Here is a 23,898-nt window from a genome sequence, read left to right as displayed (position 1 = left end):
ATCGATACCTGCGCGGGCCCTGCCCCCGCCGCTAATATCTTTTTAATGAGTTCGCGGGGCTTAGAGCGAGCGCGAGCTGCCCTCCAGGGTGGATTTTCCCCTGGCAGATGTTTCGGGAGGAGGAGGCGCGCGGGGCTCCCGGGAGGTGGGGACAAATCTCCCCCTCCGAGGGGCGAGGCAGAAGACTCTCTTCTAAAGTTCAAAAGAAAGGCTTTCACTCGGCCCCCAAAAAATGTATTTCCCGGCGGACAATGGGCTCCTTTCTGCGCCTCCTAGGGCCGGCGGGGCGGGAACCCTTGCGCCGCCGCCCCGCCGGACAGACTAGCGTCCCCTCCACCCCTGACCGGGGTCGCCGAGTGAAGGCGCGGAAGCCGGGAGACCGGCTTCCCCTCCGATCGCCCCGGGAAGAGCGCAGACCAGACCTGAGCGCGCCGGCGAGAACGAAAGTGCCTTGCGGGCGGAGGAGCGGGGCCTGGGGAGCCCTAGGCGGCCCCCCTCCCACCCTGTGCCCTGGGCCTCGCAGATGCGGCCACCGCACCCGAAGGGGCTCCTGCGGGTGCCTCGAGGGGAGGTAGGACGGGTCTCCGGGGTCGGGCCATGGCCCCGGTTCTCTCCGCGATCCGCCCAGCGCGGGTCAACAAGTAGAAATCACCAGCCAGCCTCCCCGAGTCCCGCTTCACCTGCCCCGATGTCCACCTGCCCCACCCGCCCAGTGCCCCTCAGTCCGTGGGGTCGGCCTGCCCGCCGCCGCCTCCCTCTCTCCACTCCCGTGGGCGCGCGGAGAAAGGGGGACCCCGGGCTATGAGGATGACCTCCGAAGAGCCGCGGCCGATTGATTCGTTCCGCCCGGAGCCCGGGCCGCGTGAATGGGGGCCCGGGCGGCGGCGGCGACGACGACGGGGATAAAGATGTTGTCCCCGCCAGGGGGAGGAGGCGCGGGGCGGGAAGCGGGGCCATTCACTCCTGGCCCGGCCCCTCGGGAAGCCGCGCCGAAGAAAGAGGGCCGGGGCCTATTCAAGCCCTACGAGCCTCCCACAATGGACCGATATACTGGGGGCCTCTCTATTAACGCCCATGAATATTAAAGAGATCTCGGAGCGGCGGCCCGCGGGCGCGAGGGCGGAGGTGGCGGGGGGGGGGGGGGGGGCGGTGGGTGCCGCGCCTGCGAGTTCAGGCCGGGCCGGGGCTAAGGGAGGGGGCTTGGTGCGGGCGCACAGTGCGCCCGGGACCCCCGGAAAACAACTCGGTTCATCCGCGGAGAAACCTCGGGAAATGTGGGCTTTCCCTCTCAATCTCAGCGAGGGTAGATGCAAGCGCGGGGGCCTTGCTCCCCAGTTCCAAGGGGCCCTGAGACTGGGGCGCGGTCGGATGGGTCGGCGGCTAGACCCGAGGCACAAAATGTGAGCGCGCGGTGGAGATGCTCCCGGGCCGCTCCGTCTCCGCCCCGCCCACAGCACCGCTCTCTGGGTTCGCGGGTGCAGGCGAAGGGAATAGGGCTCCCTGGCTGCAGTTCGAACCCTCCATCACTTCCTCTTCTGACCCCGAGCCAAGAAGGTCCAGGACCTAAATGCTGCACCCCAGGACAGAGGGACCGCACAGACTTGTCTCGGTGGGGTGTGGCCCCTGGAATCGGCAAAATTTGCAGGGTATTCATTGGAAAGTGACCTGACCCAGAGAGACACAAGGCGCGAAGAAGCCTCAGTTCATGAAGTCCATCCCAAACCATTGCACACACAGGGACACCGAGGCTCGGAGAGAAGGGCCGGCCCAAGGACGCACAGCAGGCCTCCATCCGCCGCTGTCTCCCGGAGGCGCTCGCTGAGCTTGGGTGGGGCTCCTGGGGGCTCTCCCCGACGGCGTAGTCGCCTCCATCCTGGGCGCATCTTGCTCTCCACAGAGTCTTCCTAGAAACAGAGGCCCAGGCACGGGGGAGGCTCCCACGCCCGGACTCCTTCTGCTCGCCTCGGAATCGAACTTTCGGCTCAAGCCAGAGCCAGCGTGGCTCTCTGGCGACGGCTGGAAGAAAGTCGAGGTTCCCGGGACCCTAACCCTGTGGGCTGCAGCTCGCTCCTCCACCGCGCTGCCCTCTGCTGGCGCCACGCCCGACGGTCGCCCCTGCTGCCCAGTGCAGCTTCCCCTGGGGCATCAGACTCGAGGCGACCTCAGGCCCTGGCTCTGAAGAATGGGGGCCCCGCCTTCCTGACTCTATGCTCCGATGCGCACCCCGGGATGACAGACCACTGGCCCGAACTGGGTGTGTCTTAGTGTGTCCGCGGCCGGCAGGTGCGCGGCTGGCTTAGCCAAAGCAGGACCCAGCTGTGAAGGGGGCTCTTTGCCAAGGGGCACTGACAGTACTCCTTGTAGGAAATCAGGCCCCCCTGCCCCTCTGCCCAAGTCCCCTCTCTGAGAACAAGGCCTGGGGGGTAGGGGGGTCCCATTCCTCCAGCTCACCAGTGAGCCCAAGGCACTGGCCTGAAGGTCCGGAAAACCGGTTATTAGTATCTGACATTGGTGGGGAGGGTGCGGAGTTCAGCAGATGGGGGTGCCCTCGATGCGCCCCATCCCTCCTCTGGGGCTGGGGGGCGGGGTGGGACTTGGGACCAACCCTGGGCAGCAGCAAAGCCCGCAGGTTAGCGGTAGTCTTCCCGCTTTGGTTCCCGGCTCCCGGTCTCCCTGGAGGGACTGCGCTGGCCCTCCCGGAAGCCTTGGAACCTTCGTGAAGAAAGTCTGCTGGCCGGGTGAGGTTGAGGTGGCGTAGGGAAGCAAGTAGGCAGGGAGGGAGTGAAGTGGGGGGCTAGAAGAGAAAGAGGTAGGAGGCAGGAAGGGGTGCGGGATGCTCGGTCGCAGCCGAACTGAAGGAGCCAGGGGGTTCGAGCTTCTAGCCAAGGGCGCACCGCGGCCCGGCCCCGGGGAGCTCCCTGAAGATGCGGGGGTGCGTTCGCTCCTGGGCCCCGCCGCTCGCAGTGGCGATGCTCCGGAGACCTCTTTCGATCGCCCTGCATCCGTCAGGAAAAAGCCTTTGCCAAGCGACCCGCGAATTTCGGTCTGTGGGTGTGCCCTTCCCAACCCCGATCTAGGCCCCCCTAGGACCGGGAGATGTCTCCCGCGAAGGCGTCTCGGGCCAGCCCCAGCCCCGACGGCGGCCGCAGCTCCGCCCCGCAGCCCTCTCCGCCCAGAGAGGAGTTTCGCAACCGGCTACCGGCAGCCAGCCCGGCGGTTGCAGAGGCCCGTTTGAAGCGAAGCGCCGGCCTCCGCAGCGTCGTCTGCGCAGGAGTTCAGCGCGGGCCTGAGTGGGGCCGGCTGGCTCCGGGGCGACTACCGCAGTCTGGGGCGTGGACCCGGGGAGAGCGCGGCACCCGGCGGGCCCGGCGGGGCCAGGGAGCGCAGGGGAGGTGAGTGGCGGCCTGGCCCAGCCGGGATGCCGAGCGCAGATCCGGCCTGGGATCGTGGGTGAGCGCGGGGCCCGAGGGCAGGCGTCTCCTCCAGCCTAGTCTTGGTCCCTGGAGTCCGAGCGAGCCTCGCTGCGCCCCCTGCCCTGCTCTGTCCCCCTCCTCTCTTCGCCGCGGGCCTAGCCTCCTTCCCGGCCCGGCGCTTCCCACGGGGAGAGGAGGAGAAAGAAGGGGGGGGGGGGGGCGGTGAAGGGCCAGGGAGGGGCGGGAGGAGCGCAGGAGGGGACCGATCCGAGCGGCCGAGCGCCCCCGCCCCTTTAGCTCTGGCGGCGAAGGCTCCTCGCTCCTGGGCCGGGTACAACAAGTCTGTCCTCCGACGTCAGGGGGTCATTAATAACCAATTAGGAGGGTCACTGCGGCTCCTATAAAGGCGCTGAGATTTTTTGCCAAGGGGAAGACCGTCCGGGCCGGGTGTGTGAGAGGCGAGCGCGCGGCGGAGAGCCCCTCGCCGCCCGTTTCTCTGCAGCCACCCGCCTCCCACCCACCCCGCACGGCCCGCCCCCGTCTTCCCGCACCCGCCTCCGCCTCCACCCCTGGCTCTCCAGCCCTTCGCGCCGCCTCTGCCATCGCTGCACATTTCTCATCTCCCTCTGCCTTTCTGCCTCGCTCCCCCTCGTTCACTTCCCTCCCAGCCACCCCCTCGCCTCCCGCTCCCTCCTGCCCCTCTTCCTTCCCCATCCCAGCCCTCTTCTCCCGCTCCTGGACTCCACCCCCCCCTCCCCGGCTCGCCCACCACATCCCCCGCCTCGGCCGGGCCGTCCGTCCGTCCGTCCGTCCCTCCGTCCTCGGCGCCGGCGAGCCCCGGGCCGCCCATGATGGGCTCCGTGCTCCCGGCGGAGGCCCTGGTGCTCAAGACCGGGCTGAAGGCGCCGGGGCTGGCGCTGGCCGAGGTCATCACCTCCGACATCCTGCACAGCTTCTTGTACGGCCGCTGGCGCAACGTGCTGGGCGAGCAGCTCTTCGAAGACAAGAGCCACCATGCCAGCCCCAAGACCGCCTTCACCGCCGAGGTCCTGGCGCAGTCCTTCTCGGGCGGTGAGTCGCGCCGTCGGGGCCGATCGCATCCCTCCCTCCCCGCAGCCCCCTGGTTCCCGGGCCCACACGCGCGGGCCGCGGCGGGGCCCAGAGGGCGGTGGCAGCCGCTCGCGCCCATCCGGGCGTTCCAGACGCGGCCCGTGACTCAGTTTCCCGTAAGCCGAGCCCGGGCGCAAGCAGCCAAGCCCGGGCGGGTGAGGGTGGGGGGCGCCTCCACCGCGCGCGGCTCGGAGTCCGAGATCTAGGCGCTCCTGCTGCCGGGCCCGCCGCCCCCGCGCTTCCCCAGCCGCCCCTCGCCCCCTTTGAGCCGGCGGGTTCCCGGCATTTAAAGCCTTACTAGGCGTGTAATAGCAGTTGACTCAAAAAGAAGGGGTTTTAAATTCATTTAGTTAACTTGGGCTTGACCCGCGAGAGTTCCCACTTAAACCAAGAACTTTAAAAGGCAGCGGGGGCTGGGGAGGGGGCGGAGGGAGGGCGGACGGGAGAGAAAGCGGCGGAGAGAGAGCGAGGGAGAGAAAGAGAGAGGGAGAAAAGTTTCTTTTCTTTAAGATGTCTCAAGTTCTTACTCCTCATTCATCAACGAGCAAACAATATCTTTCCCCGGCGCTGGCATCTCTGCGCGTCGCCCCCTTTTCCCCCTTTACGATTTCTGTTCCTCTCTTAATTTACCGTGCAGACTAATTCCACTTCCATTCACGCTATGTCAACCGTCTAATCCCCCCTTTTTGTAAGGGGAATTCCTCGGCCCCTTTTAAACAAGTCCCCTCCGCATTGAGCTACAATTTACTGCTACAGCATTCTTCCAGGGCTAATGAATTTAGAATTAGCAATTTCTTTCGAATGGAGCCGAATGAATGCGATCACTTTAACAGCGTGACAAATTGCCGGCCGCGCCGCAATGGACACCGTTTAACCCCCCCTTTCAGCCGGCCCGCTCGCCGGGTATTTTCCCAGGTAGCTTAGAGGGGAACCTTGTAAGACATGAAGGCCGCCCCTGTGCGCCTCGCCGCTCCCACCCCGGCTGCCCGGCCAAGGCAGAAAGACACCCCCCCGGGGGGTTGCGGGCCGCCCCGGCTCTTGTCCACCCGGAGAGGCGACTTCGCGGCTGGCCTAGGTCCGGGCACGGCCCTCCCTGATACCCTCGGATCTCGCCGGGCAGCTAGGAACCCGGGCGTGCCCAGGGTCACCCAGTAGCGTGAAACTCGGCCCGCCGCCTTCGCCCGCGTTTCTTTTGAGCCTCCTCCGCCTCAAAGCCCGACTTCCTTTCCCAGCGCGGTCGGCGCGCCGCAGGCGCAAGGTTCCCGCACCCCGAGCGGAGTCAGAGCCCCTGGCCGAGCCCCCGGTCCCCCGACAGTGCCCTGCGCTCCGTGCCGGAAAGCGCAGCCCGCGCGGAGCCACGGGAGAACCGCCCAGAACCCGAGCCGGGCGAAAGAATCTTGGCTGGGCCGTCACCTCCTCGTGGGAGCGGGCCTCAGTTTACTCAATGGTTAAGGCCTGCACTGCCGTCGGCCCAGCAGTTCTTAAACTTGGCTGAAGTGGAGGGAAGGGGCGGTTGTGGATATTCTGAGAATTCGTGGAGAGACCCAAAACAAAAACGAACACAAGAGAACTCTCCTAGAAATGAATCCCAAAGGCACCTCTTGCTTTCGGAGGCTCGGTGGGTTGCTGAGCCTCCACCCCCCGGGGAGGGTGTGGGGGGGGAAAGCCGGCCTCCCTGCCTCCGGCTCTAACCCAGTACCCCTGTCTGGCGGCCACAGAGGTTCAGAAGCTGTCCAGCCTGGTGCTGCCGGCCGAGGTGATCATCGCGCAGAGCTCAATCCCCGGCGAGGGCCTCGGCATCTTCTCCAAGACGTGGATCAAGGCCGGCACCGAGATGGGCCCCTTCACTGGCCGGGTCATCGCTCCGGAGCACGTGGACATCTGCAAGAACAACAACCTCATGTGGGAGGTAGGCAGGGTCCCCGGTTGGGGGGGCTGGGGGGAGAGCAGTGTGGACTGAAGGGCGTGGGATGTGGATGGGGCCCTGGAGGCCTGCCTGACCCGCCGCTGCTTCCTCCCTTGCTGGAAGCTGTAGGGGCTTTGTGCTGGGCCATGACCAGTCCCTGAGGTCGATTGCTCAGGGTCCCTGATGTCTGAAGGTTCCGCCCCAAATCGCGGGGCGAAGGCTCCCCCCCCCCCCCCCCCCCGGGAACCTTGGGGAGCACTTCCGGAGGGGAGGGTTGGCTCAGGGACCCAGAGAAGTCATGTGCCTTGCCCAGAGTCCCACTGGAGACCTGGGAAGCCATTCCTGGGAGCCACCTCCATTCCTGGGAGCCACCTCCCAGCCACCTGCATTTTTTCCCCTCACTCCAGCAGCAGCAAAAGAGAGCCCCTCAGAGCCAGCCTTGGCCTTGGGGTGATCATGGCTAGAAGGAAGGATGAAGGGAGAGGGTGCTCCCTGGGAGTCGGCTTCTCAAACCAGGTGGAACAATGACAGTGGACGGAATGCCTGTGAACTGGCACAGAGTCAGCTTTCTGAACAGAGTCTGCTTTCTGAGCACTGGGCCGGCATTCCACTAGATTGTCTCAGCAGCCCAATGAGTTATTATTCCCGTTTTGGAGAAGGAAGGTGACCTTCCATCCAAGGTCTTCTGTCTCTCCTCCCTGCAACAGTGCCAGATGCCAGCAAAGCCCCCCCCCCCCCCCAACCTTGGGATAAAGCCACTCCCAGAGCACTGCTGCCTCCTGGGCCTCTCACTTTGAGGAGGTCACACTGATGCATGCACTCCCCAGTGTCATTGTCCTTCCCTTCCCCAGGGCTCCCCACCAGGGCCCCTCCTGGCAGATGCTCAAGGAGCCCTGGGACAAATCCTACACGTGGTCACAGGAGCGGAGGAGAGAGGCCAGAGGGATGCCCCCAGGCCGCTCCTAACCTCACCTCCTCCCGCACCTCTGGAGATCTGGGCCAGCAGTTCCTTTTTCCACCGGTTGCTGGGTTAGGAAGTTGGGCTCCAGTAGATCTCGCAGTACTTTTGGTGGCTCCCGCAAAGAGAGGCCAGGCCAAGGTCCCCAAGTGGGCCAGGCTTCCCTTTCTAGGCTCCTTTGTGTCCCCCTCTGAGGTCCTGGACAGTGCTCTCCACTGCTTGCCCGGAGAGCTGGCTGGAGGGGATACCCTCTTGGTCAGTGATCTCCTGGAGACCCCTTTTCACGCGGGGATGGGGAGGCCGTGGCAGCAGGAGCCTGTGGGGCCCTGGAGACTGACTCCTTGTTGGCCACTTCTAGCCAGCCGGCCTCAGGCGAGTCGCCATACTGCTCCAAGCCCGCCTTTCCTCCACTGGAAAACCGAGACAATAACAGCTGTGTCCAATTCCTGGGAGTGTTGGAGGCTGGAAAGAGACAGTGTGTGGATGCGCCTGGTGTGGGACCTAGCCCTGGCCCCAGGCAGCACACAGCACACAGCCCTGCCTCACCCGGCCCCCGATTTACCTGCGCCCAGGTGTTCAATGAGGATGGCACGGTGCGCTACTTCATCGACGCCAGCCAGGAGGACCACCGAAGCTGGATGACCTACATCAAATGCGCCCGTAACGAGCAGGAGCAGAACCTGGAGGTGGTCCAGATCGGCACCAGCATCTTCTACAAAGCCATTGAGGTGAGTGCATGTGTCGTTGCACAGGGGGCAGTGGGGGTGCAGCCAGCCTGGGGTGCAGGGCAGTTGTGACTGAAGTGGAAGCAAGAGGGGAGTGTTGGGGAAGATGCTGGCCTGGCTGGCCCTGCCCAGGCTGAAGGACTGAAGCCTGAGCATCACGGTGTCTGGGAGCATGACCTCCAGGGCAAGCTTCCTGCTGCAGATCAGAAAGGACAGAGCCTTTGACTGTATGCCATTGTGAATGTCATGGCCACCTCAACAGCAAGGTCCCAGGATATCTGCTGAGGCTGTCCTGGGATTGAGAAGCCACAGAGATGCAGAGAACAAGTCCTCAGAAAGCAGTCCAGGGAAAGCATCTGCTGGGGAGAGAGGGTATTGAGTCAGGGACGTGTGGATGGTGTGGATCGCAACTCTAGCCTCAGCTATCACATCCTCATCACTTGAAGCATCAGGCTCTTCCTAGACGTGGTACAAGTGTGATCATGTTTAATCCTCATGTATTTAATCTTCAAGGAAGGCTTCTGTGACCATCTACAGTTTACTGGGTCTCACTTGGTAGACTGGCAGACTCAGGAGCTTTTACGGGCATTGGAACGGGGTGGGGGTAGGGGGATGTTAGCATTGACATCTGAGTGAGTGAAGCTTCTCAGACAAGAGGGAAAGTGGAAAGCGAGAGATAGCAGGCAGATATATATCATTTCCCATGATGGGGGTGGGGGTGGGGGTGGGGTGGGGAGCTGGCCAGGCCTAGGGCAGGAGGTTCAAGGCGGGCGGAAAGGAGGTGTCCCCCGCAGAGAAATGCTGGGGCAGAGGCAGACAGACTCATACTATTTGGGGAGGAGATCACGGCACCAGCGGTGGCAGCTGAGGCAGCCAGGCTGTTGGGACCCTTAAGACCTTGTCCCTTCCAGGAAATTTGCTCAGGGTCTGGCCCAGGAGGGGGGCGAGCAGCCCCGCCTTCCCGTGGCAGGTTGGCAGCAAGTGCTGGGCTGGGGGCGGGAGGGGGGTGTGGGGGTATCGTGCCCCCACAATCCTCTGGACCCCACGCTTGTGGGAAGAGGCACGGTGCCTCTTGGGGTGTGGCTGGGCTTGGCTGAGTTTGGGGGTGTTCTGAAGGAGCTCCCACTCTGGGCCAGAGAAGGACTCCCCCTTCCTTTAGTCCATTTTCTTCCTGCAACACAGAGCCTCACGTCTTTCTAAGGCTCCGAGGGGGCACTGGACAGCTGTCACTCAGTAACCAAGCCCCAGGGAGTCTCCCGGGGGTGGCAACAGACTGGCCTTTGCTTGGGTCCTGGTGTGGCCAGGAGGTGTGTCCCAACGAGGGCTGGACCCGAGGAGGTCCAGGAAGGGTAAAGAGAGGTTGGGAATGCCCTGGAGGTCCAGGGGTTAGGGCTCAGCACTTTGAATGCCGGGCCCAGGTTTGATCCCTGTCTCAGTACTGAGATCCTACACTCCCTGCTGTGCAAAAAAACAGGAAGGTTAGCAGTTCTTGGACTGAAGTTTGCATGAGACGGGGTAGAGTGAGGACAGGACTGATCCGAACCCAGGCTGAGAGTGGAGGTGCTTCTTATGGGAGGAAGGCCTTATGTGTGGCTGAACCACGCTTCTGGTAGAGAGCACCCCCTCTCACCCGCTCAGCCTCACACGCACCCTTAACATTTGTACACTGCTTCCTGGCTACCCTGAAACAGATGAGATGGGGGACACACAGTCATTCCATCGCTTCCATGGAGACATGTGCATACTCATACACACACACACACACACACAGGAAACAGGGTAAGGATGCTGATGTGATTTTAGCAAAGGACTCCCGACTGCATCAGTTATGGAGACAGGAGTCTCATCTCACTGTTCCAGTCACTGGCTGAGCGCTGAGCAGAACCAGGAAATATTAACAGAGATTTGTACAGAAATTCAGAGTCAGAGGGCACGGTGGCTAAGATGTATCTCCACGGAGGAATCCAAGATTATAAGATTTTTAAAAGTCATCTACATTTGATGGGGAATTAAAATTGAAGAAAAGAAGGGAATCTCCTAGTGGTCCAGTAGTTAGGCCTCAGCCCTTTCACTGCCGAGGACCTGGGTTCAGTCCCTGGTCGGGGAACTAAGATCCCAAAAGCCACCACTCGGAGCAGCCAAAAAACAAAACAGAATAAAATACATTTTAAACATTGAAGAAAGAAGATTAGGAAAATATATCCTCCTGGATATGATCTAGATCACTGGATATCACCAATTTGGCTATCCACGCCTTTATAGAATTAGCAAGCCAAGTGCTGGAATGAGGGATAAGAAAACACAAAATATCACCCATTTTACTTTAAACAAGTGATGTTGGGCACCTTTTTTTTTTTTTTTGTGGTGGCAGTTTTCTTAAAGTGACGTGACAAAATGTCAGATGCCGCTTTCCGGACCAGCGGTGCGTCTGGGTGTGTGTGATTGACCGCCATGCAGCAGGGCTCGGCCGGAAGAAATTCCTGCTGCCCCAGGCCACTCCCTGGGATGCCTCTGGAGTAAGGGGGCTGTTTGTTCTGTGTTTGTGTGAGGGAACCAAGAAGGGTCTGTGCCATGACCTGTTTTCTTAATCTTCCTGTCACCCAGAACTGCTATGTTTATTTCATAACAGTAACCCGTTTCTTGCGAAAAGGAAAAAAAAATGGAAAGAAGCATCTTCATAAAATAAGCAGAATATAATATGGCTCTGAAATTTTCTATAGATACAAAAGGAAGGCTGTCCAAATGGAGACGAGGGTGATGGGTTTCTGGGGCCAGCCGGTCCAGGTGGATTTGGCGTCTGGCTGGATTTGCCGGCATGTTATACTAGGACCCTCTCTCCCCTTGCTGTCTTCTGCCAAGGAAGAATTTACTGTAACCTCAGGTGCCTAAAATGACATTTCTAGAAATTGCACAGCACATGGGCACTACATGTTAATGAATAAGTCTTTCTCTGGATGATGGGAGCTGGCTCGAAAGTGGACACACAGACCTGTTTCTCCCAGGAAAACAAAACTGGTAAATAAAACCGGCTGCCCTGCGAAACAAGAAATTTGACCCCCAAATTCAACACAAGTAAAGTATTTAGGAATAATTTATGCAAATTTTGGATTTGGGAACTGGGAAGAAACTTCTCAGGCTTTCTTCTCCTGATGTTTTGGTGTAGGACTGTGCCCTGAAATGGGGGCTCTTTACTTTTTTGTGACTTTTCTTCTCGTTTCAGGCTATTGAAATTCTTCTCCCCCTAGAGCCCAACAGCTCCATCTCTCCATCTTTCTTTTTCTATGAGGACAGGCTCTATTTTCCTTTCAATCTTGCTCACTGGTGGGTGCAGTTAAGGGGCTTTGATTATTAATAATAAGCATCATTAAAGATGCTACTGTCCTTAGAGCAGTTACTATGTGCCGGCACCACGCTAAGGATTTTCACAGGTTTCATCCCCTCAGCCTGGGGCCTTCCCTATCCCCATTTCAATGACAATGAAACTGAGGTTCAGGGGGATCTTGGGAGACTGTGGAGCTGTGGTTTGAATTTGTCTGATCCCCAAGCGGAGCCCTCGGTCACTGTGCCATGGGACCTCCCTGGCCAATATCTATTTGCTGGAACTCTATTAATTGGTGTGTCAGGACATCTGTGGTACAATGGAAATTGATATTCGTCCAGATGACACTGAGGTCCTTCTGGACGAGGGTTTCTGTACCACCGGGGGCGGGGGTAGGGGGCATCAGAACCTCCTGGGAGCATGTTCAATGTTGTGACATGAATTTATATTAGGAAAACAAACACAAACCCCCAACACGTTTGCAACTGATAATAAAAGTTCAGAAATGGGTCAGGAGAAAACTTCTGGGCTGATAGGGAAGGTGAAGAAGCACACATTGGGAGATTATGTAATTTGTCAACTGAAGAGTCAGGCTCTGAAATTCACCCAGAGTCCTGCAACGCGAACTTTATGGTGCGGCATTCGTCTCTTTGAGAATTGCTTTGTTTATTGTGTGTCCTGAGTTAGTGTCCGCTCTCCAGAAAAGTGAACGAGCAGCTGATTCTCATTCTCTGAGCCCCAGTGTAGAGCCCCGGCTGGGCCAGGTCAGAGTGTTGATGGGAAAGAAATGGGGCTAGGGTCTTCCCAGGCAGTCCAAGGGATAAGACGTCACACTTCCACTGTGGGGGGCAGGGTGTGGGTTCAATTCCTGGTCGGGAGACTAAGATCGTACATGCCGTGCGGTGGACCCCCCCCCCCCAAAAAAAAGGAGAAATAGGGCTCCTGAGGGCACTGGGGGGCCCTGCAGAGGACCACAGCTGTTCTTTGCTCTTAGGCGATTAGCATCCGGGAGCCTCTGGACAACGGTACTAGGATCTCAGGGAACAGGCGGCTGGTTCTTGGGCTCTCCTGGTCTCCATCTCTGGGGTCACTGGGAGCAGGCAGAGGCCAGAGATCCAGGCCAGGAGCTGCCACAGGTTTCCCGGAGCTCTGATGGGTAGAGAGAACCTTCAGTGCCTGGCCTCCGAGAGGTGAGGCCGCCTTCCCCAGTGCTGCTTTGAGAGCTGGACACTTCTTTGTTTTTTCTTGACTGGGATAACCTCAAATACTCTCGTGTCATCAGTTCTGATTACTTTATTTTTAAACATTTTTAATTTTGTACTGGGGTACAGCTGATTAACAATGTTGTGATAGTTTCAGGTGAATAGTGAAGGGACTCAGCCATACACACACATGTATCCATTCTGCCTCAAACTGGAAGCTTCTCGCTGTCTGGGGATATGTGTTATTGTCAATTCCAGTGAGTTCTTTTTAATAGATTTTCTTTCGTTAAAAACTATTCTTTTTGTGGGACTTGCCTGGTGGTCCAGTGGCTAAGACTCCACGTACCCAATGCAGGGTGCCCAGGTTCGATCCCTGGTTAGGGAACTAGATCCCACATCCTGCAACTGAAAAAAAAAATAAAAATAAAAAAAAGTCCCTCCTGTTGCAACTAAGACCCGGCACAGCTAAATTAATTAATTAAAATATATATATTCTTTTTGTATAAAAGTAATATGTGTTCATTAATTCTTAAAACATCAGATGCAGCATGTAGAAGATGTAAGTCAATTTTAATCAACATTAAAAAAAAAAAAGAGGTCTCAAAATGACAAACCTGTCTGAGGAAAGATTTGCAGAAAACCAGAAGATGTGGCTGGGCACCCTGGCTGGGAGAATTACCTTTCCCAATATGCTCCTTTGTGTCTGTGCCAGTGTTCTAATTTTTAAAATCCAGGAGTAAAATTAATTTTAGTCCATTTGAAAGACGTGTCCGTAAATAAATGACTCAGTCAATATTAAAGCTCTTATTTTAAAAATTTTATCCCCAACCACCGTTTTGAATAATAATCTTCAGAATTCATGCATTTCCAGGTGTTCTTGGCCCCTCATTCGTCACCATGACTGCCGTCACTGTTTTATTTGTTTTATGTCTCGTAATGGTTGTCACTGTCAGTTCAAATGAAAAGGCCGGTGTTGACTTAGGTATTTGACTCCCGGACTGCAAGTCTGGAGATGGCAGTGTAGTTTTCAGAGACATCGTGCGGGCTTGCTGACCCTTCTCACCCCACCTCTGGGCTTTCCCCTCCTGCTCAGGGCAGATGGGGCCAGGACACAGTGGCACCAGCGTGGTATTGGCGTCCTGGGGGCATGCGGGCCAGCTTGTGCTTTTTTTTTTTTCTTTTTTTATTCCTGCGGGATCTTAATTCTCCAGCCAAAGATTGAACCTGGCCCTCGGCAGTGAAAGTGTGAAGTCCTAACTACTGGACCACTGGGGAATTCCCCAGCCTGTGCTTCTGATGGTCACTGAAGGCAGAGCCACGGACATCCTGGGCCCCCCCTCGCTACACTGCAGGCTCTGTGGGGACAAGTGGGGAACCCAATACCCCATAGATGGATGCCCAGCAGAGGTGTGGTCACTGTTTTATAGTTGAGGAAACTGAGGACTGCTGACAGAAGGTCACTTGCCCAAGGGGGCACGCTCAGCAGGTGGGGAGCCCAAGTGGACCCTGACCTGTGTGAGCCCTGAACCAGAGCCAGAACCCTCGGCAGTGCCATCTCCTGAAGGAAGGGGCATGTACAGATAGCTGGACAGCTGGACCAGACAACTGGTCACTTGAGAAGAACCGTGATGTACAAAGATCTGGTGTCATCTGAATGTTGAAGCCAGGGGCTGGGACAATGTTGGAGGTGACTGACAGAGTCTTAGAATTGGGGGGACCTCAGAGATCATGCTCCCCACCCCCCTCATTTGAGGAGACAAGCTTAGGAAGGCCGAGTGCTCACCTAAGGTCACCCGGGGACCCAGGGACTGAAGGCCCACTGGCACCATCTCTCAGCAGCTTCCTTCACAGTGAATTTATCCTGAATACTTTAGCTCCATCACCCTCTTTTCTAAGGGGTTCACTGAACCTCTCTCAGCTTTTCCAGAAGGGCCTCCAGCTCTGACCTGCTGGCCTCCTTGACAGTGGCCATGCCTGTGAATGATCAGAGGCCACGAGGACTCTTGCTGCAGTGCCAGATTTGCATCTATCTGCTTTTAGGCATGGTCTAATTTCCCTTGGCTTCTGAGACTGCATTTGGTCTTTCCATATTTAAACCCCATCAGTCTGAGTGGGCGTGGCACCCTCTGCCAGGCTCCTTGTCACTCACTGACCATGTGGCTTGCCATGACACCCCAAAGGCTGTTGGGGTCTGTTGGAAAGGGGCATGGGGACCTCAGGCTGAGTCATCAGAGGATGGACATCGCCTAGGCCCCCTGGAACTTTGCTTCTCCTACCCCCTCCTCTTCCTGCTTCCCTCCCCTGCAGGGTTAGGCAGAGCGGGCTCTGATGGTCTGAGGTTCTTCCTGGCTCAGACTGGAGGAACGCAGGTGTGTCGAGCAGAAGGGTTCTGTGATTGGCAGGGTTCTTCAGGTCAGAACCAAAGGGAAGGGGTGGGGGCTTTTTCTGTGACCCTGAGGGTCAAAGAGAAGGGTCCATTTTCTAGGGTGACAGACAGCCTACATGGAGTCCTGTGTGATTTTTTTTTTATTCACTTCAACTAAAAGAGGACTCACCGGGGGACTTCCCTGGCAGCCCAGTGGTTAAGACTTTAAACTCCCACTGCAAGGGGCACAGGTTCAATTCCTGGTCCAGGAACTAATATCCCACATGCCACGTGATGCAGCCAGAAAAACAAAAAGGACCCACTAGGAAAACAACCCAGCTGTTGCCTGGGGGTGTCTGCCTTTCTCTGCGCCAGTCAGAGAGTGACCCCCAGAGTGGGTACCGAAGTCACTCCTCTCAGATTCAGGCCTCAGGAGGTGATGGGCCTTGCCCTCTTGCCTTTACTCTAGCTGGCTGGGACCTGAGGATTCTTCACCTTGAGTAACTGGCTGCCACCAAAGGGGTGGCAGGTCCCTGGGATGTCCCAGAGGGCGGGGTCGGCACCACCGCAGAAGCGAGCCTTCCACAGCCTCCTTGGATTGTCACTGCAGAGCCCTCCTGATGGCAGGTCCCTGCGGCAGGTCCTCCCCTGGGAGCAGCAGAGCCCTGTCACTGTGGAGTTCTCTGCCATAGACCTATCACTGTTTAGTGCCCAAGTCATATCTGACACTTCTGCAAACCATGGACTATAGCCCACTAGGTTCCTCTGTCCATGGGATTCTCCAGGCAAAAATACTGGAGTGGGTTGCCATTTCCTTCTCCAGGGGATCTTCCCAACCCAGGGATTGAACCCTCGTCTCCTGTATTGCAGGAGGATTCTTTACCTCTGAGCCACCTGGGAAGCTGTACCATAGACCTATGACACGACGAGACAGATCCCATTTAAGGCTAGGTGCCCCGGTATGTCTGGAGGCAGAAGCATCATTGATCTGAATGCTTCTTTTTTAGCCCTTTTCAGGGAGTCATACAGAGGCCTGTGACGGGGAGAGAAGTGTGTGTGATGTGGTGCTGCCTCCTGGGTGCACTGGTTGAGAGATGTTTCCAGAACATCATCAGGCAGGGTGTAACAGAACCACAGGGCACCCTGCAGCCCATGCTCCTTGGGGATGTCTGGCTTAGCCCTGCAGACCTGAGGGCTGGCTGGCTCTGGTTCCCCTTGGAGAGAAATGACAAGTTTTCTAGCTTTCCTTCTTCAGTTACTTCTGTTTGCAGCATGCTTTCCATCACACTGTTGTCAGTTTGGGAGAGTGGCCAGGAGACAGCTCTGGTCCCAGCAGCAGAGCTGGGCTGAGACGGTGAGAAACCTGGGCAGAGTGAAGCAGAGGGGCGGAGTATCCCAGGGCCTCCCATGTCTATGAAGCTTGTTGGAGACAGCCTGGTAGAAAGGGATCCCAGTGTGGCTCTCTTGGGGCTGCGACTGTATCCACATGTCCATGGTGGGAGCTAGGACAGCTCCTCATGGCTGTGAGGGAACATCCCCCCCTGGCGAGGGGTGGGGGCAGGGGGCTGCTGCCTCCCTGACTTCCTCTTGCTTCCTTCCCTACAGATGATCCCTCCAGACCAGGAGCTGCTGGTGTGGTATGGAAATTCACACAACACCTTCCTGGGGATCCCTGGTGTGCCCGGACTGGAGGAGGAGCAGAAAAAGAACAAGCATGGTAGGTAGTCCCCATGAGTCCACAATGACAATGGACCCACAGAACTCAGACAGAGAGTGAGAGAGTGAGTGAGGGTGTGTGTGTTTGGCAGGGAAACTCCTGGCCTCTGGGGACCTTGGTTCCACCTCCTGCAGCGTCAAGCATGTGGCACTTCCTGGTTTAAGGAGGCGGATGCCCCTAGAGCCGCTGCCATGGTCCAGGCATGGATGGAAGACAGTTCTGATTCTGGACAAAATAGACTGTCTGTGGGCAGAATGGGTGGAGGGAGAAGCAGGGTGTGGCAGAGGAGCAAGGGGCCAGGCAGTAAAGACACTGGGTTGAATTCCAGTTCTGCTGTGCAATCTTGGGAAATGGCTCTGTGCTTGGTTTCCCTACCTCTAAAAGGATGTTTGTTAGGCAAGATGATGTCTGAGCACCCTCCTAGCTCTGTCCATGGTGCTGGACCTGGCACAGAGTAGGTGCTCAGTGTGCATCTGTTGAATGAAGGCTGAGCAGAGAGAGAGAGAGAGAGAGAGAGTTGGGTGGGTGGGGTGGGGGTGGGGGCACTGACCATCATGGTAGAGACCATTTGCTCAAGACCTATTTTCTGCCAAGTACTGAGCTAAACCTTTTACAGGTATCATCCCACTTGGGTCCTCATAAAAACCTTTGTGATATTTGGTTATTTTTAAAGGACAAATCTGAGGCTCAGGAACTACTGTCTATCCAGCCCTTGCTCTAATGTTTCCACAAACCATTTTTTCTGATCCTCATAGCAACTTTTTTTGGGTGATGTTATCATTACTTTCATTTTGGGGATGATAAAAGTGAGGTACAGTTCACTGGTACATAGTTGAAAAAGTGAAAGTTGCCCAGTCAAGCCAAACTCTTTGCAACCCCATGGACTGTAGCCCATCAGGCTCCTTTGTCCATGGAATTTTCCAGGCAAGAATACTGGAGTGGGTTGCCATTCCCTTCCCCAAGGGATCTTCCCAACCCAGGGATTGAACCCAGGTCTTCTGCATTGCAGGCAGATTCTTTACCATCAAGGCCACCAGGGAAGCCCTAGTACATAGATGGCACCCAGTAAATATTTGCGGGATAAATAAATGAAAGGTTTTGGGGGGAAGAGGAGTAGTTACAACAGTTACTACCATTTATGGACAGTTCCTATAAGCCTGGTACTTCCTAAGTCTGGGCTTAGGCAGGTAAAGTGCTCTATACAGAGTAGCCTTTGAAGACGTCAGCTTTTTTGGTGATCATCTCAGGAAGATGCCCTGGAGGAGGAAATGGCAACCCACTCCAGTATTCTTGCCTGGAATATACCATAGAGGAGCCTGGCAGGTTACAGTCCATGGGGTCACAAAGAGTCTGACACGACTGAGAACTGAGCGCGCACACGCACTCAGGTGTAGCTGTGCATAACCCCCGTGATGTCGTAGTAGGTTCCCTTTTTTAAAAATTATTTTTAAAAATTTACTTATTTTAATCAGAGGATAATTACTTAACAATCCTGTGACGGTTTTTGCCTTACTCAACACGAATGGGCCACAAGGCATCCATGTATCCCCTCCATCCTGAGCCCACCTCCCTCCCCACCTCATCCCTCCAACTTGTCACAAAGCACCTGGCTTTGGGTGCCCTGCCTTCACGTAGGTTCTCCTTGTACCGGCTGAGAAACTTGAGGCTTCCCCGAGAGGCTAAGTCACTAAGTCCCCGAGATCTTGCAGCATGGGTCTGAAGTCCAAATCCTAACGGATGCCAGGTCAGGGCGCTCGCTGCCCCTTCCCACCCTGTGCGGCGCCCCGAATCAGTCTGCAGAGCGGTCACCCCGACGGATCGACAGATCGATGATCCGAGGCGGCTGAGCCCCGGGAGGGGCGCCCCTTGGGGAGGCGTACGGGGGTGGGGTGTCGAGCCGCCGGCCTCGGGGATGCTAACGAGGCTGCTCTCTCTCTCTCTCCTCCTTCCCGCCTGCCCGCCCCCTACCCGGACCCCGCCCGCGCGGCCAGAGGACTTCCACCCCGCGGACTCGGCGGCGGGCACCGCGGGACGCATGCGCTGCGTCATCTGCCACCGCGGCTTCAACTCGCGCAGCAATCTGCGCTCGCACATGCGCATCCACACGCTGGACAAGCCCTTCGTGTGCCGCTTCTGCAACCGCCGCTTCAGTCAGTCGTCCACGCTGCGCAACCACGTGCGCCTGCACACGGGCGAGCGCCCCTACAAGTGCCAGGTGTGCCAGAGCGCGTACTCGCAGCTGGCCGGCCTGCGCGCCCACCAGAAGAGTGCGCGCCACCGGCCGCCCAGCGCCGCGCTGCAGACCCACTCGCCCGCGCTGCCCGCGCCGCACGCGCACGCGCCCGCGCTCGCCGCCGCCGCCGCCGCCGCGCACCACCTGCCGGCCATGGTGCTGTGAGCGCCTGCGCCTGCGTGCGCGGCCCCGCTCCCCGCGCGCTCCCCCGCTCCCCGCCGCGCGCCCCCGCCGCCCAGACCCCGGGCCGCCGCGCGACACCTGCCGGTCATGGTGCTGTGAGCGCCTGCGCCTGCGTGCGCGCCCCCGCTCCCCTGCGCGCGCCCCCGCTCCCAGATCCCGGGCCGCCGCGCGACAGGCCGCTGTCATCTCTCCTGACGCGACCTCCTGGCCGCACGCGGCCGCCGGACCCGGCGCTGTAGGCGCGCCCCAGAAATGACGCCCAGGCTTACCCTCTTCGCCCCATTGTCTCACGTGAGGACCCTGAACGGCGAAGTCTCTCTCCCAGGCCTCCCCTCTCCCCGACCTCAGCCACATCTTCAGACGGTCCCCCGAGTCGCACGCCTCTTGAGTCGGCTGACCGGGCTGATATAGCCCCCTCGTGGGTGGCGGGAGAGGATACTGAAAGCCTCGCTGAGGGTCCTCAGCGAGGGCGGGGGAAAGGAGATTCCCACCACCCTCACAGCCGCGTGTTGGAAATGGAGAGCGACCTCCCCGTCCCAGGGTGGGCAAAGCGGGCCCCGGGGCTGGCACGCGCCATCTCTCTCCTCCTCCCTCCTCAGGGACTGCTACCCTGCAGCGTCGCCCCCTCCTTGAGAGCTGGGGGCTGGCGGGCTCAGGGGCAGCCAGAGGAGGCCGGAGAGACCTGCCCTTCCCTGCCAGGACGGGGTGGGGGGCTTCTCTCCTTCGGGCCACTTGCCCCCCAAAATGGGCTCCCTGGGGACACACAAGGCACAAATGTGCCAAACAAGCTGACAAGGAAGGCAAAACCGCGGAGGCTCAGCGGTAAAGAATCTGCCTGCCATGCAGGAGATCAGGTTCGATCCCTGGGTCAGGAAGATCCCCTGGAGGAGGGCGTCAGGAAGATACCCACTCGAGTATTCTTGCCTGGAGAACCCCATGACAGAGGAGACTAGTGGGCTGCAGCCCACAGGGTTACAAAGAGTGGGACATGACTGAAGCGACTTAAGCACGCATCAAGGCAAAATAGAAATCCACTCCCTGGGATAAGGCCTGCCTCTCTTTGGGCCTACGCTTCCCCTATCCCCATCTGTAAAATGAGAGAATTGGACCAACGTCTCCTCGCCTTCAGCTCTGACGTCAAGCTTGGAAAGGGGATGCCGGGCCCTCCTCGCCACCCTCCGGCACCAGGAGGCCAAGACTGGCTTTTCGGCCCCCCCAGAAAGCATCTCAGAGCTGTGCGGGATGCCAGGAGGTTCCGCCCTCGGCTCCGTCCGGTTTCCCCAAGCTCCGGGCCGTGGGCGCCCTCTAGTGTCGCCTTCCCCACCTTTCAGTCATTTACTAGAATCCCGCCTAGGGCGTTTTGTAAAATAAACTATAATATTGATGAAAAGTATAAAATGTATAGAGTTTTCAAGAACCTGTGTTCTACTTCCAGAAAACGGTCACTTTAACTTTGTAAATATTTATCTTAAATGATATTTACGAACCTGTGATATATATTATTTGATTGTACATGTACAACTGTAAATACATTTGTACCTCTCTTGTATTCTAAAATAAAACTTACTTGGAACACTTACCACTTAACATCTGAATGGGTCGATCTTTTGTCTGCATGAAAGGGAAATGTGGAAAATGTCTAGAAGTTGGAGAAAGGGCAGGAAGAGTTGTTTCACCTACTGGTTTTGAAAATAACCATCCTTGTCCCAGTTGGGGCGTCAGCTCACCAAAGAGAAGGCCGCAGTATAAAGCAGTCAAAGCTCACAAGGCGCTGGGCAGATTCCTCCTGGTTTCCAAGGAAATATCAGTGTCTTGCTTTCTTACTGCCCCCAAATCTTTGCTGCTGCTTTTTAAAAAATTTTCATGGACAGTTTGAAGGAATCCGTGCAGCCCAGGCAGGTGGACCAAGATGGACAAGAAATACCCTCCCAACGCCTAGAATTTCCAAATGCTGTGGTGCTCACTTTTGGACACTTCTTCAGGAAGAACAAAGAGCAGGGAGGCCATCAGTGTAGGGCCAGGCCCCGGCTCTCCTCTCCAGGACCTCCTGGCCAGGAGGAGGTGCACAAACTGGGAAGTGTGAGTTCACACCTGTGCTTCAGCACGTAACAGCTGTGAGGCTGTCACCCTTCCAACCTGCTGGCATCCCTCAGGCCCACCTCTCTGTGCATTCTAGCTGTGTACACACACACACACACACACACACACACACACACACACACACACACACACCCCCGAAGATGGTGGAATTCTCACGTACATACAGGCCATTCCCATTTGGAGCTTCATATAATCCCAAAGACCCCGTACTTCGGGGGACTGATCTCGCACCCTGGCATGTAGGGGCACAGGCAGAGACGTACACTTGAAGGTCCTGCAAGTTATTCACTTGAAGGTCTTTGGGGCCAGTGGTCGACCTCACTCTTCATTCTCCTCCTCTTCATCCCGTTACAAATCTTGCTTCTCCTTTGATTCCTCACAAGACATTTTCTGATGCCTCTTGTGGCCCGTAGTCTTACCCTCCTCTCACTGCAACACAGTGTCAGTCTTCATAAAAGTCAGTGGGCCCGCCCTTGATCAAAAATCTAAATTGCTTTCTGTAGGGAATTTTATGAAGCTCCGACGGCAGAGCTGAAGGGCAACAGCCCCTGCTCCAGAACCCACCTGGTGGCAGCAGGTTGTAATTGCAGAATTAAAGTGCCTGTGTTCCCCGCAGTGTTGCTGGCACTGGAGATGACAGGATGGGCAGAGAGGCATTGGCCACTGGAAGGACTGCATACCAATGGGGGCTTCCCTTGTGGCTCAGCTGGTAAAGAATCCGCCTGCAATGTGGGAGACCTGGGTTCGATCCTGGGTTGGGAAGATCCCCTGGAGAAGGGAAAGGCTACCCATTCCAGTATTCTGGCCTGGAGAATTCCATGGGCTATACAGTCCCAAAGAGTCGTGTCCCAAAGACTTGGACACGACTGAGCGACTTTCACTCACTCACTGAGGCCTGATACTCAAAGCCTAATCTCTTACTTTGTTCACTTTCCCAGCAGGGGCCTCAGGCTCCTTTCCCAAGAGTGCACATCCCCCTCCTCCCAACAAAAGCACACAAATACAGCTAGAGTAATTTTTGAGTTTAGGGATGTATATGCATGCATTGCAGGATTCCTCCCCATAAATCCATGAACTTGATGCTCTTTTTTCTTTGTTGTCCCCCTTCCGATGCTCTGTTAACATCCATCTGAATTATGAGAAATCTGAGGCATCAAAAAGTGAAAAGTGAAAGTGAAGTCGCTCAGTCGTGTCTGACTCTTTGCGACCCCAAGGACTGTAGCCTACCAGGTTCCTCTGTCCATGGGCTTTTCCAGGCAAGAATATTGGAGTGGGTTGCCATTTTTTTCTCCAAATGTCCTTCTGAATTGTGAGAAATCTGAGGCATAGAAGAAGTCATTTGCACATGTCACTTAGCCAATGAGTGGCAGAGCAGGTTTCACCATGGCAACTGACCCTAGAAGCCATACTTATGACCAGTAGGCCCCACCACCTACCAGTCAGTTTGCAGATTCAATCAGAAGGGCTTGCTGCGTATCCTGTAGGCGTGCGGTATAGACAGCACTATAAATTGACCTTGTATAGCCTTAATCTTAGAAAACTCACTTATTCATTCTTGTAGCTTTGGGGGGTTAGATTCCTTAGGACTTCTATGTACGGTCATGTTATCTGTGAATAAGGCAGTTTTATTTCTTATTTTCTAATCAAGATGACTTTCATGTCTTTTTTTACTGCATGGTTCAAGACCTCTGGGTATAGAGAGTTCTAGATAGAGGTCACTGATCTGTGTTTGAAACCCTACTTGGCCTTTCACTAGCTGTGTGACCTTGGACAAGTGAACTAATGTCTATGTGTCTCAACTTACTCAAATGAAAAATGGGGTGATGCTTCGCTCCTAAGGATATTGTGAGGACTAAGTAGGATAATGAATGTAAGTGTAATACATGGCTTGGGATCTGGCATGTAGTAAGAACTCAGTAAATGGAAACCATTGTTAACACAAGGATGCCTTTGGTGGAGTGAAGGGTTGTGGCTGCTTCTACCACCCACCTCACTGGGCATCCGACAGGGGCATCTAAGGCAGCTGTCCGTCACCCCATCTCCTGCCCTTTCCATTAGCCATTATCCTCGGAGCTCCTGAAATGGAGGAACAGATATTCTAAGCTTTTGGCTTCCTTCCCACTTTGGGGCTGGTCTGCTAGGCTGCATGGCCATGACGGGGTGGGACAGATTAAGGACAATGGCTTGTTAGCACCCATCCTGACTGCTTCCCATGGCAGTCGGTCTTTGAAGTCCTGTAGAGGCACTTCTGATATGCGCTATCAAGGTGATGGACAGGTGCCTTAGTCACAAGCCTGCCCAGATGCAAGACAAGGAGGCACAGACTGCCATTCTTAAAATTCGTGGACATGCTTAAAAGCTGCCACAGGCATCAAAACTGTTTCTAATGTTTTGAGGAGAGGCTGTCCCCAAAACATGAGGTCCTTGGGTGGAAATTTTTGTGTACATCTCTGACTGCAAAACTTCGGGGGATGGGGGTGGGTGGGCGGAGAGGAACTCCCTGGCGGTTCCTCTCAGTGGTCTCCTAACAGTGGTTAGGACTCCATGCTTCCAAAGAGCTCAGGGCTAGAGGGTTCCTGCTGCTCTGTTTTCACACTTTTCCAGATTTCCTTTTTGGTTACTTTCACTCAGAGTTCTCTGTCCCCCTCAACCAAACTCTCCAGCGTC

The 23,898-nt window shown here is 56.7% G+C and overlaps 1 protein-coding gene across 1 annotated transcript; it reads left to right on the top strand.

The window, feature by feature from the left end:
- The first annotated feature begins 4,261 nt into the window (after positions 1 to 4,261).
- On the top strand, positions 4,262 to 19,113 carry PRDM12 (PR/SET domain 12). The gene is made up of 5 exons (XM_061156170.1): positions 4,262 to 4,484; positions 6,242 to 6,432; positions 7,960 to 8,115; positions 16,604 to 16,715; positions 18,707 to 19,113. The coding sequence occupies exons 1-5, from the start codon at positions 4,262 to 4,264 to the stop codon at positions 19,111 to 19,113; spliced, it is 1,089 nt and encodes a 362-aa protein (XP_061012153.1).
- Positions 19,114 to 23,898: the final 4,785 nt, after the last annotated feature.

This window comes from Dama dama, chromosome 11 (assembly GCF_033118175.1).
Source record: "Dama dama isolate Ldn47 chromosome 11, ASM3311817v1, whole genome shotgun sequence".
In the NCBI taxonomy this organism is placed as follows: Eukaryota; Metazoa; Chordata; class Mammalia; order Artiodactyla; family Cervidae; genus Dama; species Dama dama.
Note: the sequence above shows the minus strand (reverse complement) of the source record. Positions and strands in the feature narration are given on the sequence as shown.